This window comes from Maylandia zebra, linkage group LG7 (genome assembly GCF_041146795.1).
Source record: "Maylandia zebra isolate NMK-2024a linkage group LG7, Mzebra_GT3a, whole genome shotgun sequence".
Lineage (NCBI taxonomy): Eukaryota > Metazoa > Chordata > Actinopteri > Cichliformes > Cichlidae > Maylandia > Maylandia zebra.
Genome location: NC_135173.1, coordinates 39,350,513 through 39,371,226, shown reverse-complemented (window position 1 = coordinate 39,371,226; position 20,714 = coordinate 39,350,513). Strand labels below are relative to the sequence as shown.

The 20,714-nt window shown below is 38.2% G+C and overlaps 1 protein-coding gene across 4 annotated transcripts in view; it reads right to left on the bottom strand.

Annotated features, from left to right (window-relative positions):
• Positions 1-20,714, bottom strand: part of il11ra (interleukin 11 receptor subunit alpha) — a 51,040-nt gene that overhangs the window by 4,364 nt on the left and 25,962 nt on the right. For 2 of the 4 annotated variants that reach the window (XM_012916617.4, XM_004538379.5), the window contains exons 1-11: positions 17,804-17,885; positions 12,194-12,290; positions 8,173-8,239; positions 6,305-6,471; positions 5,529-5,643; positions 4,585-4,745; positions 3,322-3,485; positions 2,754-2,898; positions 2,401-2,493; positions 320-422; positions 63-142 (exon numbers count right to left, since the gene is read on the bottom strand). In XM_012916617.4, the coding sequence (XP_012772071.2) occupies positions 64-142; positions 320-422; positions 2,401-2,493; positions 2,754-2,898; positions 3,322-3,485; positions 4,585-4,745; positions 5,529-5,643; positions 6,305-6,471; positions 8,173-8,239; positions 12,194-12,290; positions 17,804-17,830 (1,218 nt within the window). In that variant the 5' untranslated portion in view covers positions 17,831-17,885 and the 3' untranslated portion in view covers position 63. Of the gene's footprint in view, positions 1-62; positions 143-319; positions 423-2,400; positions 2,494-2,753; positions 2,899-3,321; positions 3,486-4,584; positions 4,746-5,528; positions 5,644-6,304; positions 6,472-8,172; positions 8,240-12,193; positions 12,291-17,803; positions 17,886-20,714 lie in introns of those variants that run through there. The other 2 variants (XM_004538378.5, XM_012916624.4) reach the window with 2 other exon arrangements.

The following is a 20,714-nucleotide window of genomic DNA, read 5'->3' as shown; positions in this document are numbered from 1 at the left end:
TTTATGTAAGGGGGGGAATAAAAATGGCAAAAAGCCTCTAAAAAATAGTAACAGTTTCTTACATTAGATTGGGATGGACTTCATCTTGACCATAGAGGTGAGCTCTTGTTTGGTGGCATGATCACGTCGCCTCTGTCTCATCCTGGATATACAAAATGAAACATCAACACTGACTGACAAAAACTTTAAGAATGCCAGGCTATCCAAAAAAAAAAAAAGAAAAAAAGAAAAAAAATGTTACTCAAACTAAAACAGAGACACAGACCACACAGTCATGGACTGTGGATGTGGGATATGCCTGTGTGTGTATTTTTCTTACCACACAACAAAGATGAGGGAAAAGATGGTGGTGAGGATGACCACTGAGAACAAAACCAGGAGAATCACCAGACCTAAATTACCTTCATCCCCGTGTTTAGAACCTGGGTGGGAAGAGAAGAGGAGCAGAGGAGAAGGGAGGTTCAGCAAAACAAGCAGGGTGGGAGGTACAGAGAAGGACAGATGACAGAATTCACACAGGACATTGCAGAGAGACGAACGCACACATGATGGAATAAGCAGATGTAAAAGTGCAGTGAAATAAATACAATAAAAGTCCAAATTGGCATAACATGGGGAGAAAAAAAAAGAAGTTTACACATCTATGTGAGACAAAAATGGAAAGAAAAAAAGCTGTGTGTGTTCCTGGATTTAATTACTCCCTGGTGAGAAGCTAATTTGAAATCTGCCATTATGGCTTTTCATCCAAACATGCATTTATTATACTGAGAGGAGTAAACAACTCGCTTTCACATACACAAATGAGAGAAAACATCAACCCGAACTGTAAAAGTACCAACACATCCAAAAACGAAAAAGCAAAAGTGCATATTACTGACAGCATTAAAAGGTGATTTATGAGCACATCTGCAAACGACAGTGCTTTCTCTCACACGCTGACACAAATAGAAGAAGACATCTGCTTCACAGGACACCAGTTTAAATAATCCAACAGCACCAGTCACAGGCTTTTAGCCTGTCCTCCACTGCCAAACCTGTAGTTGTCTCCTTGTATATACTGCGTGTGGGTGGGTGTATACTTGTTGTGCGTATCCTGGATGTGTATATTTTAGACGGCATGCTTGCAGCTGCAGGCTGCTTTTAACTCTGTTTTTTTCCCATGTATACCTGAGCTTGCCATGTACTTTGCTTTCATCCAGTGTGCACACAGCATCGTAGAAAACATGACAACCCACAGGTGCCAATTACTGCAATTATATGTAATTTGGTGATGAAGCCAGGCACAAGCTACTTGCACTGTTCTATCAAGTAACAAGTAATAACCATAATAAATGCCTTCCTAGAGATTGCTGCTGCATCAATGCCCGATGAGCCTTCTCAATGCCACCAAAACACAAGGTAAAAACATCTCGTCTTGCGCTTATTAGGCTATGATTCGCATAGTTCAGTGGTTTTCAATCATTTTCATCTAATATATGCTCAAAAAAGGGCCAATAGATACACTGAAGGACACCTACATCATTAAAAAAACATATTTCTCTTTTTTCCCCTCTATCTCAGTAACTGTTCATCTGATCCACTTCAAACTTGTTGGGCATGTTACTGGAAACTGGAGTAAGTGCAGTATCAAGTGCACTTAAAAATCACTTGGACAAGAGGTGCTCATATTTTGGCTAAAAATTGTTCTCTGATAGTAGTATTTCCTCCACAGTGACTGCTGTCTACCCCATGCTATGTGTGAGGGGGAGGAGGAGGACCACACATACACACAAGGGAAATGTATAATTGGCTGTCTTTGTGATGACATCGCAGACATTAACGCATCCCCAAGCCTCTTACCCTTAAGTTTGACAACCACAACTAAGTGCCAGACTACTCTCCGAACCTAACCCGGAGTCTGGGACTCTCGAGTTAAAAATGTCTTATGTTTTGTAAAACTTTTACAAAACATAAGGTCAGGCCATCCACACTAATTCAAGGGGCTATTGGGTCAAAGAACCAGAAAGACCTTTCTAAGTGCTATAGGAAAGCAAAATGCATATATAAACATAATTTTCATTCTACTGCTATGTGTTTAATTCCTCTAATAACTGTAAATAATGCCTCAGCTTCTCAGCTGTTGAAGATAACTGAGTAAAATCTAGACAGAGGGAGAGCGGAAAAAAACAATCTGCTAAAAACATGCTAATAAATGAAAATCATTTATGGTTAAAATTACTTAGTAATGAAACGGTAATAGCAACTGTTACAGAGCAGGTCTAATATTAGTAGTGCTAAAAGGGGTTGTGGTAATTGTGGTAGCAACCTAGGTGGTGTAGTACTAATCTAGTGACATTAGCTGCACTCTAGTTGACCCCCAACATAGCTGATTGTAATAACAGTTTTCATTTGGTGTCTTACCCCGTGACTTTGGAGTGGAGGCTTCAGGCTTTGATTTGGTTGGGAGAGTAAAGATGTCCTCTGGCTCCACATCAGGCTCAGGGGTGGTACAGTCTGTAAGGCAAACACAGGCCCAGAGTAAGTTTTTTACTTCAGTCAGTAGACAGGAATAGTACAAAGCCTTTAATAAAAGTTCTAATACTACTCTTAACTGAATGTGATTCAACTTTAAGTGTATTTAAATATAATTATTTGATCGTGTTACCTTTTAATCAAATCTATATAATGCCTTAATTTATTGATCGCTTTTTGCATCGTAAATTTACTCTCAAAATAAAATGACTGATACGGACTACTTTAATTTTTCCTCCTACCTTCCCAGGGCCTGCCGAGTAGCAGAGGAGACCATTCACTCCACTGGCTCTCCGCGTTAATTTCATCACGGGTTCGGACCTGAACCTGGTGAAGGTGGCCTGCCAGAGCGTCCCATATTACAATTGAATTATCCAAAGAGTAAATCTGGTTAAAAAGAGAGAGAAACATGTCAGGGAAGGAGCACACACACACACACACACACACACACACACACACACACACACACACACACACACGATGGTAGCAGTCAACTTGGAAAGTTAAAACAAAGAAACCGCAATGCAGAAGTTCATGACCAACACTTCCCCCCTTGTGTTTAGCTGTAGTGTGTTTAAAGTGACCTACCAAAACAAAAACAGTGAAACAGTTGTGCGGCTTTTAATGTTTTATCTCAGTTTATAAAAGCAGAAAGTTGTGCTTTATCAGTTGGAAATCAAAAAATTATTTTCAACTGCTGGTAAAATATTTGAAACATTTTTTATATTTTCTCCAATGTGCATGTTCAAGTTTATTCCTAACTACAACCCCATCGACATTGAAGTGAAATCAACGGTCTTGCTTACGAACCTCTGACCAGAACATAGAGCCCTGTGGCCTATATCTGATATGAAATATCAAAGGAAAAGCATCATGCTGGGGCCAGGAAGAGGGAAATCTCCATGAGATCAGTAGCTTCTTTGGATACCCTCCAAGTTCCTTCACCAACACTGACTCTGGAGGGTCTGGTTTTACTGGAAAACACAGGATTAAATCAAATTTGATTAAGTATTATATTTTGTTATTTTCACTGGGCAAAAAACATACAAAATCTCTCATGCTGTTTTACTTTGATGTTACTATTGGTGATCAAAAACTCTAAAATAATGACGTTAATGAAATAAAGTATGTTGAAACAAAATCATGACCTGGTACAACTGGTACAATGAATCCAATTTAACTTCAATGATTTCATTAACTATTGTCATTGTTTTAAATATTGCCCTCACCTGTGTGTTAAACAAAAATGCAGAGAATGGGAAAAATGGTGAACAACATCTAATGGCCATTCACAGATCTCAAACAGCTATGAACGCCTCTATTCGAGAGCAGTGAAAATGTAGACAGTGATTGTTAGGTAGTTTTTATTGTTTTATTTGCTTATTCTTCAAAAGTTATGTTATACATATTTCACCAGACACAGTTTTCTGTAGAAACAGGAAGCTGACCCTGTGACACTGGCATTTACCACAAGAGACCAGTACAGAAATACATATCCGCAGAAGTTGACTTGCATTATATTATTCTTAGAAATTGACCTGCAACACACATACTCTGTGACACACACACACAGCTTACACACAGACAGCATCAGGACCTGCGTAACAGGAAATGTGATTATATTTGCATATTGACGATGTAACCTATAAAAATAAACGAATACTGCAGTTCGGGGTGATTCGCTCTGAGCTTTTCACCCGTGCAGCACGTTAACCTACACAAGTGTCTCAGTGTTGTTTATTCACCTGACTGTTTGTTAACTGTAAATCTTTGACAGTGATGCAGCAAAACAGGATGAATTAGGTCATAATATGAGAATCACAAGGGCATGGTCATAACAGCAGTAACAAAGACAGGCGTGTGTCATTAGATATCATGATGCATTGTCTTCTGTACACACCAGTTTGCTTTAACTTTACCTGTGCATGTGTGAAATTCCACTTTGTGTTCCCAGAATTTGTTTTGTGTGTTTATTCATAATGCAGGTAATATTTTGGAAATGGGAAAAAAATCCTTAAAATGTAATGTATATATGAGGTCTATATTACACAAGTGTGTTTAGCGTGATCTTACATAGCTCGTGTAATTTAACACTGGCGGTTGTATTCTTAGACCCAAGTGCATTCGTCTCTGTGATTCTAAGGGTATGGATGGGCTGCCAGAAAGCAGGGTGAACTACATCGCAGTGCTTCTGGGTGACGTCCACGATGCATGGGCTCCACTCTTTACCATTGCTTAAAAACACACAAAAAAATGCTATTTAGAGTTAATGACAACTGAAATATGTGCTAAAAACAGCAAAGATAGTACAACCAATTCACCACAGCTCAATACTGAAGCCTCTAAATAAATGTCAGGCTGATATAAATGTAGTGTGTACATGTCAGCTCTGAGAGTCTGTTCCGCCAAGGCTTATGGTGTTTACAGTGACCAGATAAAGCTGTGTAGTGTGTGGTCTGTAAATTCCAGATGAATTATTAAGAATCAGTCTCTTCTAGTGTTTCCCAATAAGAATTTTTTCGAAGTGTGCCAAACATTTACCAGTGAGACAAAAGATAAAATGAACAGAAATGACAATGGCACAAGTGAAATTATTTACCTCAACAGCAAAAAGGTAACAGATCTAATAGCCCTTTTGTGGTTCAGTGCTTCAGTATGCTTACATCTCAGAGTAGAAAAGTCATATTGTGACTGTATTTGTTTACACTTATTATTTATTTGTTGAATTGTCCACCAGCTGAATGTCTAATCTTTACTCAGCAGTCCTTAAGAGTCAGTCTTGTTCCTGCTAGTGTCTACTGCAGTCCATGAAAACACTTTAAATGTGTATTGTTTCCTGTTTGAGAACACTACAGTTTGCAAAGGTATGCGTGCCCAGCTTAAGAGCCATATGACAAGTTGGAGGAAGAACAGCAGACTCAAAGAAGGATAATTTGATATATACTATATATTAGCATACTACTCAAACTATACACACTGCATTCAAAATTCAACTCTGTGCAGTAACTAGCTCTTACCTGAAGGAGGCATTATACTCTGCTGGCAGAAAGGTCTTTACAGTTTCTACCCAGGAGCAGCGAACATGTGTGTGATTGGGCACTTGACAGGAAATGGTCAGCCGCCCAGGGGGATCTGGGGAACAGTAGTAAGGCATAGATCATTTTCAGGATAGAAAGGGAGTGATGTTTTTCAGAGCTCTGTTATAAGTTGTTATATATTTTAAAGTTTATATGGCTTGTCTTCAAGTCTAAAATTAACAGCTCGGTGTCTGTGCCCTAGTTTCCTGCACATTAACCAAAATATTGAATGACCAGTACCATGGAAAAATTCCCTGAACTTCAAAAGGAAGCCTACTTAGGGAGATGCTTCCTGTGCAAGACAGTTATAGGAAGTGGGAGGCAATTTTGTCTAATTGATAAACGATAAGACCAGTTTCCTCTGAGGACCAGCATTGGTGCTCTGATTATCACTGTTTCAGTAAGTTGTCCTGTTAAATTCCTTCATTAAAAATGAAGATCCAGAGGGAAATAAAAACATGTTGAGATAAATTTGTAAAAGAAATGAGAATTTCTCAGGGGCACAAACATAAACTTCCTCTAAGATCTGTAGGGGATTGGGAGACTTACTGTATACATGGGGCCTGTAACACAGGGATGCAAACAGGTTTCTGCTTAGAAAACTGAATTTTTGAAGGCTGCAGTCCCATGCCAAAAGACTAGATACAGAACAGACCTTTTTAATGGTGCTAACCCATAAATTAAGAGCAAGCTTAACAAGTCACAGGAACACTTACGGCCCAGCCTGAGTTTTATAGAACGGAGGAGCCGCCCACTGTTGTCATAGCAGCTGTAGGTGCCCTGCGCTGAATGGTTGACACGCAGCAGGACTAAGCTTCCATTTGGTGTCACTTGATGCCATGGTAACACTGCGCTGTGGCTGAGATGCCACGACACAGGTAACCTAGTCAGGGACATGTTAGACTTTGGTTATTATGCTTTAGGGGACTTTATCTCAACTCCAATCCTAGATTAGAACAATAACAGTAAGCACCTAATATCAAAAACATACATGTTACAACATTCATTTATAAAGAAACTACAACTAACACAACATCAGTACAGGTTATATTACATTCATTTTTATTGTGCCAGCCCCCCTTTTGTTTAAAATAAAGAAGTACATCTTATTACTTTTTTTGAGCAACACACTACTTTCTTCTGCTATGTAAGTCAAACAATAACAAAATGCACAGTTTGTTGATGCCATTAAGAAGCCGTCCTTATTCATGTCAAGTCATGTACATTATTTAGCTGCATTATGACAAGAAAGGTGCAAGTAAAGTTAACCAAATTAATGATAACTGTTAACTTGCAGCTATTGAAGCCAATAGTAACTGTATGGGCAGAAAACTACTGTTAAACACGCCAGTGCTTCACTCAAGCATGACAAAAACAGGATGAAGGCACATACAATACACTACAGGACAATGAACAATTTTAGCAGTAGAGTAAAGGCATGAATATACCTGAGACTGACCATTTGAGCAATTAGGTATACGCCATAAAAAGATAAGGTTTCTATAGTCCTGTGGACGACACAGTATATGTTCGTATAATCAACTAATTCTTCAGAATCTTTTCCTATGGAATTTGCTGGCATTATGCTTCAGTTATGTGTAGTATCTTATTTTTGTCTCATCTCTGTAAAGCTTACGGGTTTTTCTTTTAAGTAAGATATCTGCTGTTAAGTTTCTTTGTTGTAATTAAGGCCTCGGTTAAGCAGGCCTAAAGACCACTTGGCAACCTCCAGTCACTAGTGAAAAATATATTCCTATTGGCTGGCAAGTGGTTGTTGGCTAAAATTGGTTGAGGAAGGAGCACTAAAAACCTCCTTGTGATTGCTTTGGTTGCTAGAGGATTGCCGCATTCACCCATGGTTCACCCAAGACCCTGGCCTATCTGCACCAAACCACCAAATTGTAGTAAAACTTGAAAAATTGTGCTTTACAGCTGAAACCAGCACATTTAAAAAGGTGCAACATTATATTTTCCTGATTTGCACTGCATCTTAGCAAGTAAGTGGCAAGTCTTTGTGTGTCAATTCAATGTCTACCCTACATACTACAGGAAATAGCAGCAAACTGAAGTGACCAAAGTAATCAGAGGAGGTTTTGGGGGCATTAACATGTACTTCTTTGCAATGAATTTAACCTGGCAAAAGCAAGCAATTTCCTGCAACAGCTCTGGGAATACACGCACAATTCCCCAGCGACCAGTGGTTACCAGTGACTGACTGGCCTTAAGCCAATATGACTGAGGCTTAGCGATTGAATTCACAGCACACTCCAGCAACCACTCTCGAAACAGCTTCCCTAATGACCCTAATGGTAGTTAACAGATGGCCGCAAACTGGTTTCTAGGCCGATGACACTGGGGACTATGGCAAACTTCTTTTGACACCAACATTAAAAATGAACCTTCTGAGTAAGAAAATAACTAAGAAAAGCAATGAGTCTAACAGTTTTTCAGTATATCAATTAATATCATCATAACCTTTATGACAAATTTGCTCTGCGTGCAAATGCATGGAGATGCTATACTGAACAACTCTTTCCAACACCACAACAAGTGTGCTAGTGTGTTGCTCTTTTTTCTTCCTTACCTGATTTCCGAATTATTGCATGCCAGTGTCACATTCGACTCCAAGCGCCCATACTGCTCGCCTGACACTGCAAACACAGACATCGCATAAAATATTAAAGCACTGTGTTGTCTGGCTTGCAGTATCTGCACATTGCACAATCTAACATACCATGTGTCAGCATTGTCTGTATTAATGTGATTCAAGCGGCACCATTTACAGTATATTCTGCCGTGTCACAATAACATGACCATACAAGGCAAGGGATCCTGCAGACACCAGGCTGAGGAGACTTTGGCTCACAGTATAAAGCTGCTCCATCATTAAAGTAATATTACTGTGTATCAGCAAATCCAATCTGGGAGCCATTTAATAATGGACAGAGGATCAGTGAAACGTTTCACCAAAATACCAGGAACATCCTGTCGTACTGGCTTCTACAAAAGGAGACAGTACGGCAGGTCGTGTGAGAGTTTTAAACTTGGAAGTGCTGTAATATGAAAAGTGTTCACTTTCTACAATATGGAACCTTCAATTTTCTTGTTGATAACGCTCACTCATTGATTACAGAAGACTCAAAATCACCTTGGTTTCCCAGTCTTAACTTCACAAAGACACAGTAACATATTTCACGGTGACTTGTATTTATTTCTATTTCAAATTACTGCTGTATTGAATAATAGAGATAACTTTAGTTTTATCTGCTGAGATTTTTTAGGTTTTATCTCTGATATCCTCCTCTTCACCAGCTTTGCTGCAGCTATGCTTTAATCCATAGACAACTATGGCAACCTAACAGTTTAGGGCTTTTTGGTATATTATTTATTAAACAATGTAAGATTAGATACAGATGTAACCTTGTAGTTTTAAAGATCATTCTCCAATTTAAATCCAGCAACAATGGATACTAATGACTCTGGATATGAAATTTTGATATCAGTAATATTCTTTGTAATCTGCAAAACTACAACATGCTGTCACACAAAATTGCAGGGTGGTGCAGATTTGAAGGAATACTAAGACTAGTGTATACCTGAGCAAATATTTGAGGTGGCTGTAGTGATTTGCAAACTTGATACACTATCTCCAGTATGAGTATCTGTGTGTATGTTTAGCTTGGCTACAAAAAGTGAATGCCAGCATTTATAGTAGATTCAGTGTGAAGGAAAAGAAAAAAAAAACAAAAACACTGACTGCCAGTCTGCCACGAACACACCTTCATTAATGTTAACCTCAATCACTCAGGCATGCATACTCCCTGCCGACCTCTCCTCCCTTGGTAGCAAACAATCTACCCCAGGTTTGTGATTCTGCATTTTCCATTAATTCAGCTTTTTTTGTATCTTATTATCTTGTAACAAACTTAATAAAGTGGCTTTATTAAGCTGAAACCTCCTTTTATGTTCAGAAATCACATGGAGAAGAAGAGGCATCTACTATATGTTGTTACATATATTATTTTTCCCCCTCCCATAACAACTGCGTATGCCCTTTGGGGACCAACTAAGTAAATCCTAAATTAAATTTGACACATACTCAAGATGACGACTTTACTGACAGCAGTTTCAATATTTGGTTTTCACTGGCACTCCTGCTGTTAGTAGCTGTGCAAAATGAGACCGCTGGGAAAAGAGGAACAATGATCCACAGTGACTTTGTGGTTGCATTTATATTTTTGAGCGTAGGAGATAAATGCTCAAAGAGGAGAGTACAAAGCTGAGTGACATTAGAAACAGAGCTGTGATAGAAAGATACATCTAAAACTTTCAAAATGAGAAAAACGCTCTCCAGTTTCAATAATGGAAATAAAAATAAGCCTGCATCTTGTTATTTACGGTTTGAATTAATTTGATCAGTTTAATTGCTCTTCAATCAACAACTTAATGAGTAAGATCTGGAAACATTAAAAGAAAAAAAGCTTGTAAGGGTTCAGGCAAAACTCAAACAAAAAGAATCCAAAAAACAAAACTACAGATTTCTGAAAAATAAATAAATACTTTACTTTTACAATTGCTAGATCAAGGTCTTAGAGACTTGAAGGCACAGAATCCAAGGTGTTTGAAGTACAGACTGACATTTCTGGAGTCTTTAATGATTTGGCGTGCCATACCATCAACCGATGTTGGTGGTGGTTGGTTTTATCCAAAGTCTAAAGCCAACTATTTCCTTTTCCAGTAGGACTTGGCATTTCCCCATGGTGCCCAAACTACTGCCAAATTGTTTCCTGATGTCACTACTGTGCTTTGTTGGACAGCCAGAGGTATTTGTCCGAAAGATGAGAAATAACCAACTCCAAAATACAGGTGAGCTAAGGTATGTTATCAAAGCTACCCAGCAGTGATTGAGTGATTCATGGTAAAGGAGCCACAAGCAAATAAGACATACTTTTTAGAAGTTATATATTTCTTTATGGTAAATCCTTTTTTGATTGATCTTAGTAAATGTTCTAATAATCTGAGATAATTGATTTCTAATTTCCATGTGCTATAAGTCATAATTATCAAAATAAAAGAAAAGATATGCAACATTTCAATTTATGTGTAATGAATATATTGCATTGCAATTTCTTATTTTAATTATGCATTTCGACTTTCCACCTTGATTAGATACGTGTGCATTGTGCAGTGAACAGAAAACAGGGAGAAAGCGTGTGAGGGCATACATGCACCAAAGGCCCTCGGGTAAAAGTTGAGATTGGGCTGCTGCATTTAGCCTTTTGGGATATGGGTACCTGCTTAACCTGCAAGCTAAACCAGTAGCCATTTAACTGTAACTTCTATATAAAAAGGTTTAATCATTCAACCCCACTTGTGTCCATATAACAAAACAAGCGTAGTAGGTTAAATATTACCTTTCACCTTTATCTTTTCGTATTGTTTCATCTTCTGTGTAATACTTTCCTTCCCTCCACTTTTGTTCTTGTAGAGCCTCTCCCAACAGCTTTACCCAGATTTTCTTTTCCCCTTCAACCACTGAAAACACACACACACACACACACACACACACACAGACACAAAATCCTCCCTCTGTTTCTGCGTTTGTGAGTGTGTGAGCATGTATGTGTCCTACCCGGGGCCTTGGTGCAGCTCAAAGATTTGGCTGGTCTGAATGTGTGTATTCATGTTTTATTGGCAGTGAAGTACATTATTCCCCAAACCCGCAGCGTTCCACTCATATCTGATTCTGCCTCTGGCAAGAGGACCCAGACATGTGCACAGGCGCACACAGACATAAAACCACACACATAAATGTGCATTTAAGTACACATACCCACATACATGGACACACGTGCATAGGCACACACACACACACACACACACACACACACACACACACACACACACACCCCCACACACCCCCACACACACACACACACACACAGGAAGGTTGCAGGTCTCTCCTAACATTGAAATCCGATGGCAGGGTGGACACAGACATTGCAAGCTGTGTGAAACTTAGTATTTTCCAGACAATAAAAACTGAGTGTGGAATTGCTGCAGGGAAAAGAAGGGGAAAAAAGGAGAACTGAAAAGGAAACATTTTGACAGTTTCAGCTGAAGGTCTATGGGCAAGCTGTTCATTTTGTTGGAGTAATTAAGAAAAAAAGAAAGTGAGAAAGAAAGAATCTCAATGCTGTAGAAATCTGTGCACTAAGGCCAAAAAGGCTCAACAATAAAATTCTTGTTGGAACAAAAGTGAGTAATGAGACTTTCTCTGGTCACGGCTCTTCTAACAATTTCATTTTTCATAGTAAATGCACTGGGTTTAAAAAAAAAAAAAAAGAAATTAAAAATATGTTTCCTTCTTCCATTCTGTTGCAGGAGCTTTATATCTCACAAGTACTTGCAGTCAAGATAAGTCAAGAGCACCCAAAATAGCTGACACAGGAATCTGTCCCTGATCCTTAACACAATATATGTGTTTAAGTACATGTGTTTGCACATGAATTTGAAAGTGCACTGTCACAGATCTTCTTGTTAAAACAGAAAAGGTCTTTCCGCAAAGTGTTCAAATGCAGTTTGTGTGTGCGCATGTGTCTCACCTTCATCGGTCCAGATCTGAGCACAACTGGGACACAGTGACCACGATAAAAACCAGATGACTGTCAGACACACAGGGCTGAACAAAAGGCCTGGCATCTAGAAAGAAAGAGAGATCGAGTCAGGAATAGAGGTAGCATTATGATTAGGAGTTATTTTAAAGCATTAACATGAGCAGCAGCAGCATTATCATCATCATCACCTCCATTCTGGGTCCATTTTGTACTAGAAAATTGGTATGAAAACAAAAATGTGCCCATAAACAACCTGAATTTTCCATTTCTTTTGTCAGTTTCCTCACAGCAGAAACTACATACCGATGTATAAATGGCTTAGAAACATGTTCCATGCAATTACTTGACAAATCATACCGTACATGCTTCTTCCTTATTACTGAAAATTCAGTATCAGAAACTATCCAAGTCCAAAAATGCATAGAGCCTGGCCAAGACCACTGTTTGCCTCCATCTCTCAGTGGTGGAACTGTTGAGAGATTTTTTTCTCCTCAAAATTAAAAACAGATTTCCCAAATAAAACAAAAGTGAAAATATGTTGGACAAGACTCTAGGTTTCCATTTGCCAAAAAAAAAAAAAGATCGTCAGCTCCACATGTGTTGGAGAAGTCATCTATCTTCAAGTTTTCTATAAATTCTCCATTTCTTTTCCCAGATGTTCTGAATTTAAGACAATGAAGGTTCAGTGTTTAGGCTCCAATCACTGTGATGATTGGAGCTAAAGTCTAATTATCTGCTGGCATTCTTAAACTAAGATATGAGGCATGATGATGTCTGCATCTGCACTGTTGGCATGCTACATTTCCTAATTAGCACTACATGCAAAGTACAGCTTGATTGCAATTTAGCATTGTGTATAAAATTAAATCTATAAAATTTTTGGAACACTATTAAGTGTATTCAAGAGGCAAAGCATGGTGCAGCCGTGCCACCCGTCATAGCTAATTGACATTGCTTTAAACTGACGGCTGCCAACCACGAATGTCTCATTTTGTAAAATGCCAGTTGCCTCGACTCCTATCTCCTCGCATCTCTTCCTCCTGTGTCTGAGGTAGGAGGGACTGACGCACACAGAGAGGAGGCGAGGGGAAAAAAATCAAATATGTAGAAACTGCGAAATGAGATAAGGGGATGATACTCTCTAAAAACATCCTGTTGGAACTTTCAGAAACCAGATCATTTCAGCAAACCCTCTCATTATATTTCACACAATGATTGGTCAGATGTGTGAATGTGAGAAAGTGCACCGAGCTTTAAATGCTTTTATCCTTTGTTACATAACCACATAACTTGCAACAATTTTACTTTAAACAACAAGACGCAAAACTATGGATGTCTTCCTGTGTAGTGTGATTAAAAAACAGACAAGGCAAGCAAGGACTTCAAAAAAAAAGAAAAAAGAAAAAGAAAGTTCCAACTCCACACAAGCTCAGGGACAGTCACATGAACCCTTCCTGACTGCTTCTTTATCCATATGAGACACACATCAGTAAATAACATATAAAAATGTTTAATCAGGCATGTTTAAAAAAAATTAAAAATAAATCCAGAAAAATTGGTTTGACCCACAGCAAAGAACAAGAAGCACAATGATTTTATAATGTTATAAAGTTACTCATAATTCAACTTCACTCTTTTGAACTGCTCAATGTCATGTTTGTAATTTTGTGTTATACTAGCAATACAAATATGTCGATGTCTATTCAAAAGCACTTTAAACCATTCACCTCTGGTTCTTGGCATCTCAGCAAAAGAGATCATATGTTTGTTTAAACCATAAAATAAATAATCAGCTTTCATCTGGACATGAAGGTGTTGTGTTTGGCTGATGTAAGTGCTGTGAGTTTGCCAATGTCTAAGCAATGGTTACGATGTGTTTAGTAAATTTTAGACACTGATTTAGAGTGTTGTGAATAAAATAATACAGTTAATGGTAGGACTTAATGTAAGCCAAATAGGATGACGGCTGCATAATGATCTCAGAGCAAAACAAAAGCATAGTGATACACAGGGCAAAACACAATGGTAGGGTGTAGTGGTGTCGAAACACTCACACCTATTGTTTGCCATGTAAACCCACACCATTGGACTAAAGATACTTAATTATGCCGTTAAGCAGCATCAGTGCAGATTAGCTATCTCAAAGAGATAATGTTCATCATATTCACTCACTGGATTCACAAATTCAAGCTGCTGTACCAAGTATTGTACAATGTACTTTGTAATGCCTCCATTTTAAAGACCATTTGCTATCTATTTGAAGTTATGTGACACAATTTTAAAATATTTTTAAGTAACGAAACTTATGCAAAACTATAAAGCTGACTACTTTGTCACAAAAGACAAGTAAACCCTAAAAAAAATAAATTTATTTTAGCTCTACATAATTTCAGATAATCAGAAACCATTTATTTAGATTTAGAAGTCCTACTTTTATATGTTCAGCCATATCTTCTTATTAGTACTGGCACAAGCTCAGTTCCAGGTTAAAACAGTTTAAACCCATGATTACAAACTCATTTATCAGAAATTTACAGCTGATTTAAATCATCTTATATATTTTTTTTTCATAACATCTTTTAACAATCAAAATTTTTAAGGAAAATATCAGACTGATCCATTGGTACTGCTTCCTTTCTAGTAGGTGTAGCATGTGTGTTTGCCAAAAAACTAAGGCACCATCAGTGTCTCGCAAAATTGAATCGCCTAAAGATGTTTTTGAAAACCAGATAGGGGAGCAAAGACTCCACTTTCCACTGGTGTTCTGGCACAGCAGTGTTACATTCAGTGCCGTAATGTCACACATCACACACTCAGCAACTTTAAACCTCAGACTGCGATCTCCATTTTTACACAGACTTAGCTACATTACTTAGGTGGAGCTACCCAACACTCGGGTATTATAACACTAATTCATATAATAATAGTATTATGAAACTTTACACTATATTATGATTTGCCTATTGCACTACAGTATGTGCTGAAGAGTCCAATGATGGAGGTCCCACATTCAAAAGTGTAGTGACAATTCAACCTTTGCACAGCAGTGATTTATGCAGGAATGGTCTTAAAATATGTATTTTCTATGTTTTACCAATCTTTACTATTATTTAATGAGATACTAGCAGCAGAAGGTGGTTGTGATGCATGTATTAGCTGTCTGCCTACCACCACTAAAGAACAAAACTAGAAGAACACATTACCAACTACCAGGTGGAGGACTAGCACAACATGTGTAGCATGCTCAAGTCGAATGTTACTGTAAGACATGTTACTGTAAGACAAAACACACAAACCCAAAGTCCACTATAGACATCCAAGGATTTTTTCCTTATTTCAAAAAACAAACATAAATAAGGTCTAGTGCAAACTCTGGGCAGCTATTTGAGAATGGATACTGGTGTCTAAAGCTATCACTTTATGAGATCAACAAAGTCAACAATGTTAGGTACACTATGTCTGGAAACAGTTTTAATTTCTCATGGGCGACATTGTCATATTTACTGTTGTCTAATGTGAAAAAGGTAAATATTTGTTGACAGGCATGAATGGGTAAAGGGAATATTTATTCAGATCCTTGGATAAAACAAATTCTAACCTGATATCTCACACGAGGTATTCATATTGATGACTGTCCACCATCTCTAGCCTGCTAGCTTTTTCAGACCTGAATAAATTGTTTTTTTTTAACTACTTTACTCCTCAGTGAGTGCTTGGCTATACTCTCTACACAGTAAAACATCCATATTCTGAACACCTTTGTTTGTTTGAGTAAATATTTCATCGCCCATTCCTCATCATACCATAGGCTAAATCATTTTGTTCAAGTTTTGTTTTGTTCAAGTTTTTAAATAATTTTTTTAACAAAACGTATAAACAAGAAAAAATTTATACAGTGAGTCATTTGAAAAGTGGAGGTTAAGGAGAAGTACAGCATGCATATCTGTATAAAATCCAGGTTAAATCACCCATAAATCGGCTCAAGAGTTGGGAGTTCGCCTTGTAATCGGAAGGTTGCCGGTTCGAGCCCCAGCTTGGACAGTCTCGGTCGTTGTGTCCTCGGGCAAGACACTTCACCTGTTGCCTACTGGTGGTGGTCAGAGGGCCCGGTGGCGCCAGTGTTCGGCAGCCTCGCCTTTGTCAGTGCGCCCCAGGGTGGCTGTGGCTACAATGTAGCTGCCATCACCAGTGTGTGAATGTGTGCGTGAATGGGTGAATGACTGAATGTGTAAAACGCTTTGGGGTCCTTAGGGACTAGTAAAGCACTATACAAATACATTTACAATTTAAACGTGCTTTAACCTCCTAGGACCTGGCGTCCACATATGTGGACATCACATTTTGGGTTATTTGGACCAAAATACTCAATTTTGCTCTACAAGTGCCTGATATCCACTTACGAGGACATTATACTGCTACTGTTCTATCAAAATTTGAAACAAATATCCTCATATGTGGCTCTGATTTTTCATAAAAACAAAAATAAGCCCCAATATGCATCGGGCCCCAATATGCCCAAATATCAAAGAGAAATTAAAAATGCATGCCGTGGAAGAGTTCGGGTCTTAAAACTCTATAAAGGAACATAGAAGCACTCTATTCCCAATGATGCATATCATGTGGCAATGTAGTGTTATCTATACAACACTAAGCTAGTTGCTTACTGTTTAAGACCTTGACACGTGCTTGTTTTCCTTACTCCGCTTAGCAATGGGACCTTGGCCACATTTTCCACACTGTAAAAAGGCCAAATTTGAGTTGAGTGAGCAAATGTTTAAGAAAACTGAGCCGTGCCAAAATAGTTTATTAACAGCGCAATCAACAGAAAATCTGTGACTGAGCTTAAAAGCTCATCTAACCTAAACTACCAAGTTTATGAATACATAATGCGATTTCCTAAAAATCAAACAGGGAAAAATGTGGGATAGTGGATTAGTATCATTTAAAAGCAGGGCATGCAGCTCTAAGGCTGGGAAGTACTTTGCATTATGTGGCATTCTTCAAAAAGTGGCTAGTCCTTCCAAGAACTGGACCAACCCATCCAAGAAATTAAAATAACAACCCACTGTAACTATAGTCTTGCTGAAATGGGCATCCACCAAAGGAAATGCTGCCTGTTTCTACAGTAGAACTGCGGTCACAAAGACATTGAGTAAAGTTGGGCTCGTTTTTAATCAACTTTGCACTAATAATTGCAAGAATAGCAGAAAAGTAATGCAAAAAGTGACACAAAAGTAAACAAATTAAGTAATGCACAGCTATATAAAATGAGTGTTGAGTATTTCAATATATTGTCCATACAGCTGTAATGTCACTGCCCTTCAAGCAATTGTTTAAATATGTATCCAGACCAGCTTAATCCTCTACTGGAATAATACAACCGTTTTTAAATTCACTTAAGTGCTATCAATTTAACTAACTGAGTAGATGTAAACAGTGCCTCAGATATGGGAAACTTAAAAGGTCTTTACAACTGCTTGCCTTGTCTTTTTTGTTGCTTTTTTCCCCAGGTTTTTCCTGTTTTATAGTGCCTTCCTCGGGTGCTAGAATGCTCAAGGATTACTATACATAAATATGTCATTGTTTAAAATATCTTACCATATTCCACGTCCTTCTTTTATCCATAGCCACCAGAGCAGATAATGCTGAACTCACTTCCACATAATTTTTTCCATTCACACCTCTTATCTCTGCCTACCCCTCTCAAAACTTTAGAGGTCTCATTTTCTCCCTCCCTGCTTGTGTTTTCCTGATCAGGCATTTTCCATCTCTGTTGCCAGACAGTACAAGGTCCAGTAAATATATTTACGCAAACATTTCTAATTCCTCTTCCCTAATACTTGGAGACAACGCTTCTCCCTGAGACCAAAAAGCTAATCTGTCCTCTCATTAATAAGCAACACATTCCTGCTCATTCTCTGTGTTGACATCCAGGACCAGGATTTCAACTACACGAGTAAATAAACAATATTTATGGATGGTTATGAATGATATCCTGGGTTTAAAACATTTGTTCATTGAAGAATATTTTCACCACAACTGTAGTTAACAAGTCACTCATTTGTGGACATTTTTTCCACAAGTTAGCTGTGGTTAATAAGTCACTCTATTATGGAAGGCTGCATCATACCCTCGAAACAGTTAACTGTCAGAGTTTGAATCCCTAGTTTAAAGTGTGAATCTGAAATTGGTTAACTGTTCCTGAAGATCTTCAAGATGTTGGAGACCAGTCTGTAGCAGCAAGTGCTATTTACTTTTCTGTTTTCTGCTGGTGGGCTTAGCAACAGTGCCAGATATGCCAGCAGAACCAACAAACTGATTCAGAAGGTCAGTGTTGAGAAACTGGAGGTGTCTTGAGTCAGTGAGGGACAGGATGTCACTGAAAAATAATAGAAAATAATAGTTCATCTCTGTTAGATGAAGCTTCTCAACTGAGTTTAGAATTTCATCCTAGTACCTTAAGCTAATGTCTTAGGCTACTGTATTACTAGGGATTATTCGGGACCAAAGCTCTTTCCTTAGCCAAAGAAAAGTGAAAACTGATTTACAACTGTATGTTGTTATTTTGTTTTGGATATTTCTTCCCTTTTTAGAGAACGTTCCCAGCTGTTTAATCTTATAGTAAATGAGTGATTTGAATGTACACTGCTGTGACAACAGATAAATAATAAACAAACAAAAAAACATAAGAAACCCTACCTTGCACCTACAACTGCTATAATAAATACAGTATAATAATACAAATAAGTGAAACTTTTGAGTCCCTCACCCCTTCTTCTATGCCAAAGTGAAATTCTCTCTTTGGTTATTTTTCAAATCTAAATTATTAGCTTAAAAAACTATTTGAACCATCTTCTGAAATTTCATGAAAAACCATGAACTGTGATGATAAACTTTTCAAGGTGAAGCTAAAAGGTACCAATGACAGTTCATTATTGCCACTGAAAGCACAGCTGACCTCGTTCTTCAACCAATCTCTGTGATACTAGACCTCCACAGCTGAAGGAACCTGACTGATAAAATCTGTACAAGCCCGGGATTACCACAAAGCACTTACTGAGCAGGTTGAAGTTGTCTTCCAAATACATAAGTGGAGAACTACGCTTTTATTTAGTGTATACATTATGAGTTAGAGTGAACTATGATGTGCTACGGTGCTTATTTAGTCTAGTGGTTACTGGAACACAAGTCTAAATACAAAATTACCACCACGCCTTGAAAAAACCGAAGGACCACTAAGAGATTCTCCAGTTTCTATTCTTTCTTTTCATAAGGTGTGTGTGTGTGTGTGTGTGTGTGTGTGTGTGTGTGTGTGTGTGTGTGTTCTCTGACTCACCACCACCAGTCACCTTTCTACTGTAACTCTTCGAGCAAGACCTAGAATAGACAGGGGAATGTAGCCATGGATTCTGTCACTAGGATGCACCCGTGAAGAAAGTATTCCCACATGCCCAAAGATGCAAAACAACAGCTGCTTTAAGTCTATCAATGAGACATTTACTCTTGAAAATGAAACTGCTCCTATTTTTGTAGACTTCTATGCCTTTTAGTGCATTCCAGAGTATTAAGAATAACTGATACAAGGGAACTTGTAGAAATGTCTTCCAACCCATCCAACAGAGATGACTTTCACCTTTGAACTGGTTAAGTTATCCTGACAAAAAGGCAAGCAATAACTGCAACTCCAGTAGCTCTAAAATAAGGAAAGTCAAACACAGATGTGTCATTTTACTTTAAAAAATGTGATTATAAAAAGAACTTCATAGTAAAATGAGGCGTGCACACACTGACAGTGAATAATCCAATCCAAAAGGAATCTCTATTAGCCAGTCCTCTCGTTGGCAGCACAATCCCACATGGTGAGTCACTCAGACTCTGGCATGCCACGGCACATTCAAACAGCTTTACAAGAGAAGAGACGAGACAGAGAATGAGAGAGAAAATAGAGCAGAAGAAACAGAGAGAAAGGACAAAGAGCAAACGACTGGAGGCTAAAATGTAGACAAAAATTAACAAATGGAAATAAATGGTAATGTTAAGTGTAAAAAAGAAATGCACAAAAACTATTAGACACACTCTCATACAGACTCACTGTTTTACTGTCCAGTGACAAAAACAATATTACAGGATGTCCTGTTCATAAAGACGAGTCACTGGAGTCGATGTCATCAATCAAACATTAACCTACATGATGTTTAATTTAGAATATTGCCTGCATTGTTAGGTCATCAGCTTGTACATGAGTACGTGTGTGTGTGTGTGTGTGTGTGTGTGTGTGTGTGTGTGTGTGTGTGTGTGTCACTTCATTCAAGAAAACAATGACGATCAACTGAGGGATTACCTAACCTAAGCATGTATATTGTGTGTGTCTGTGTGAGACAGAGTTAAAAAAGTACACAGTGTGCGCTAAACCAACAACATGGCTTATTGCAAGATGATGGGCAAGGACTACAATGACACTGGTGTTTACCCAGGTCACTATGGCAATCACCGCACACCCACTCTGTCT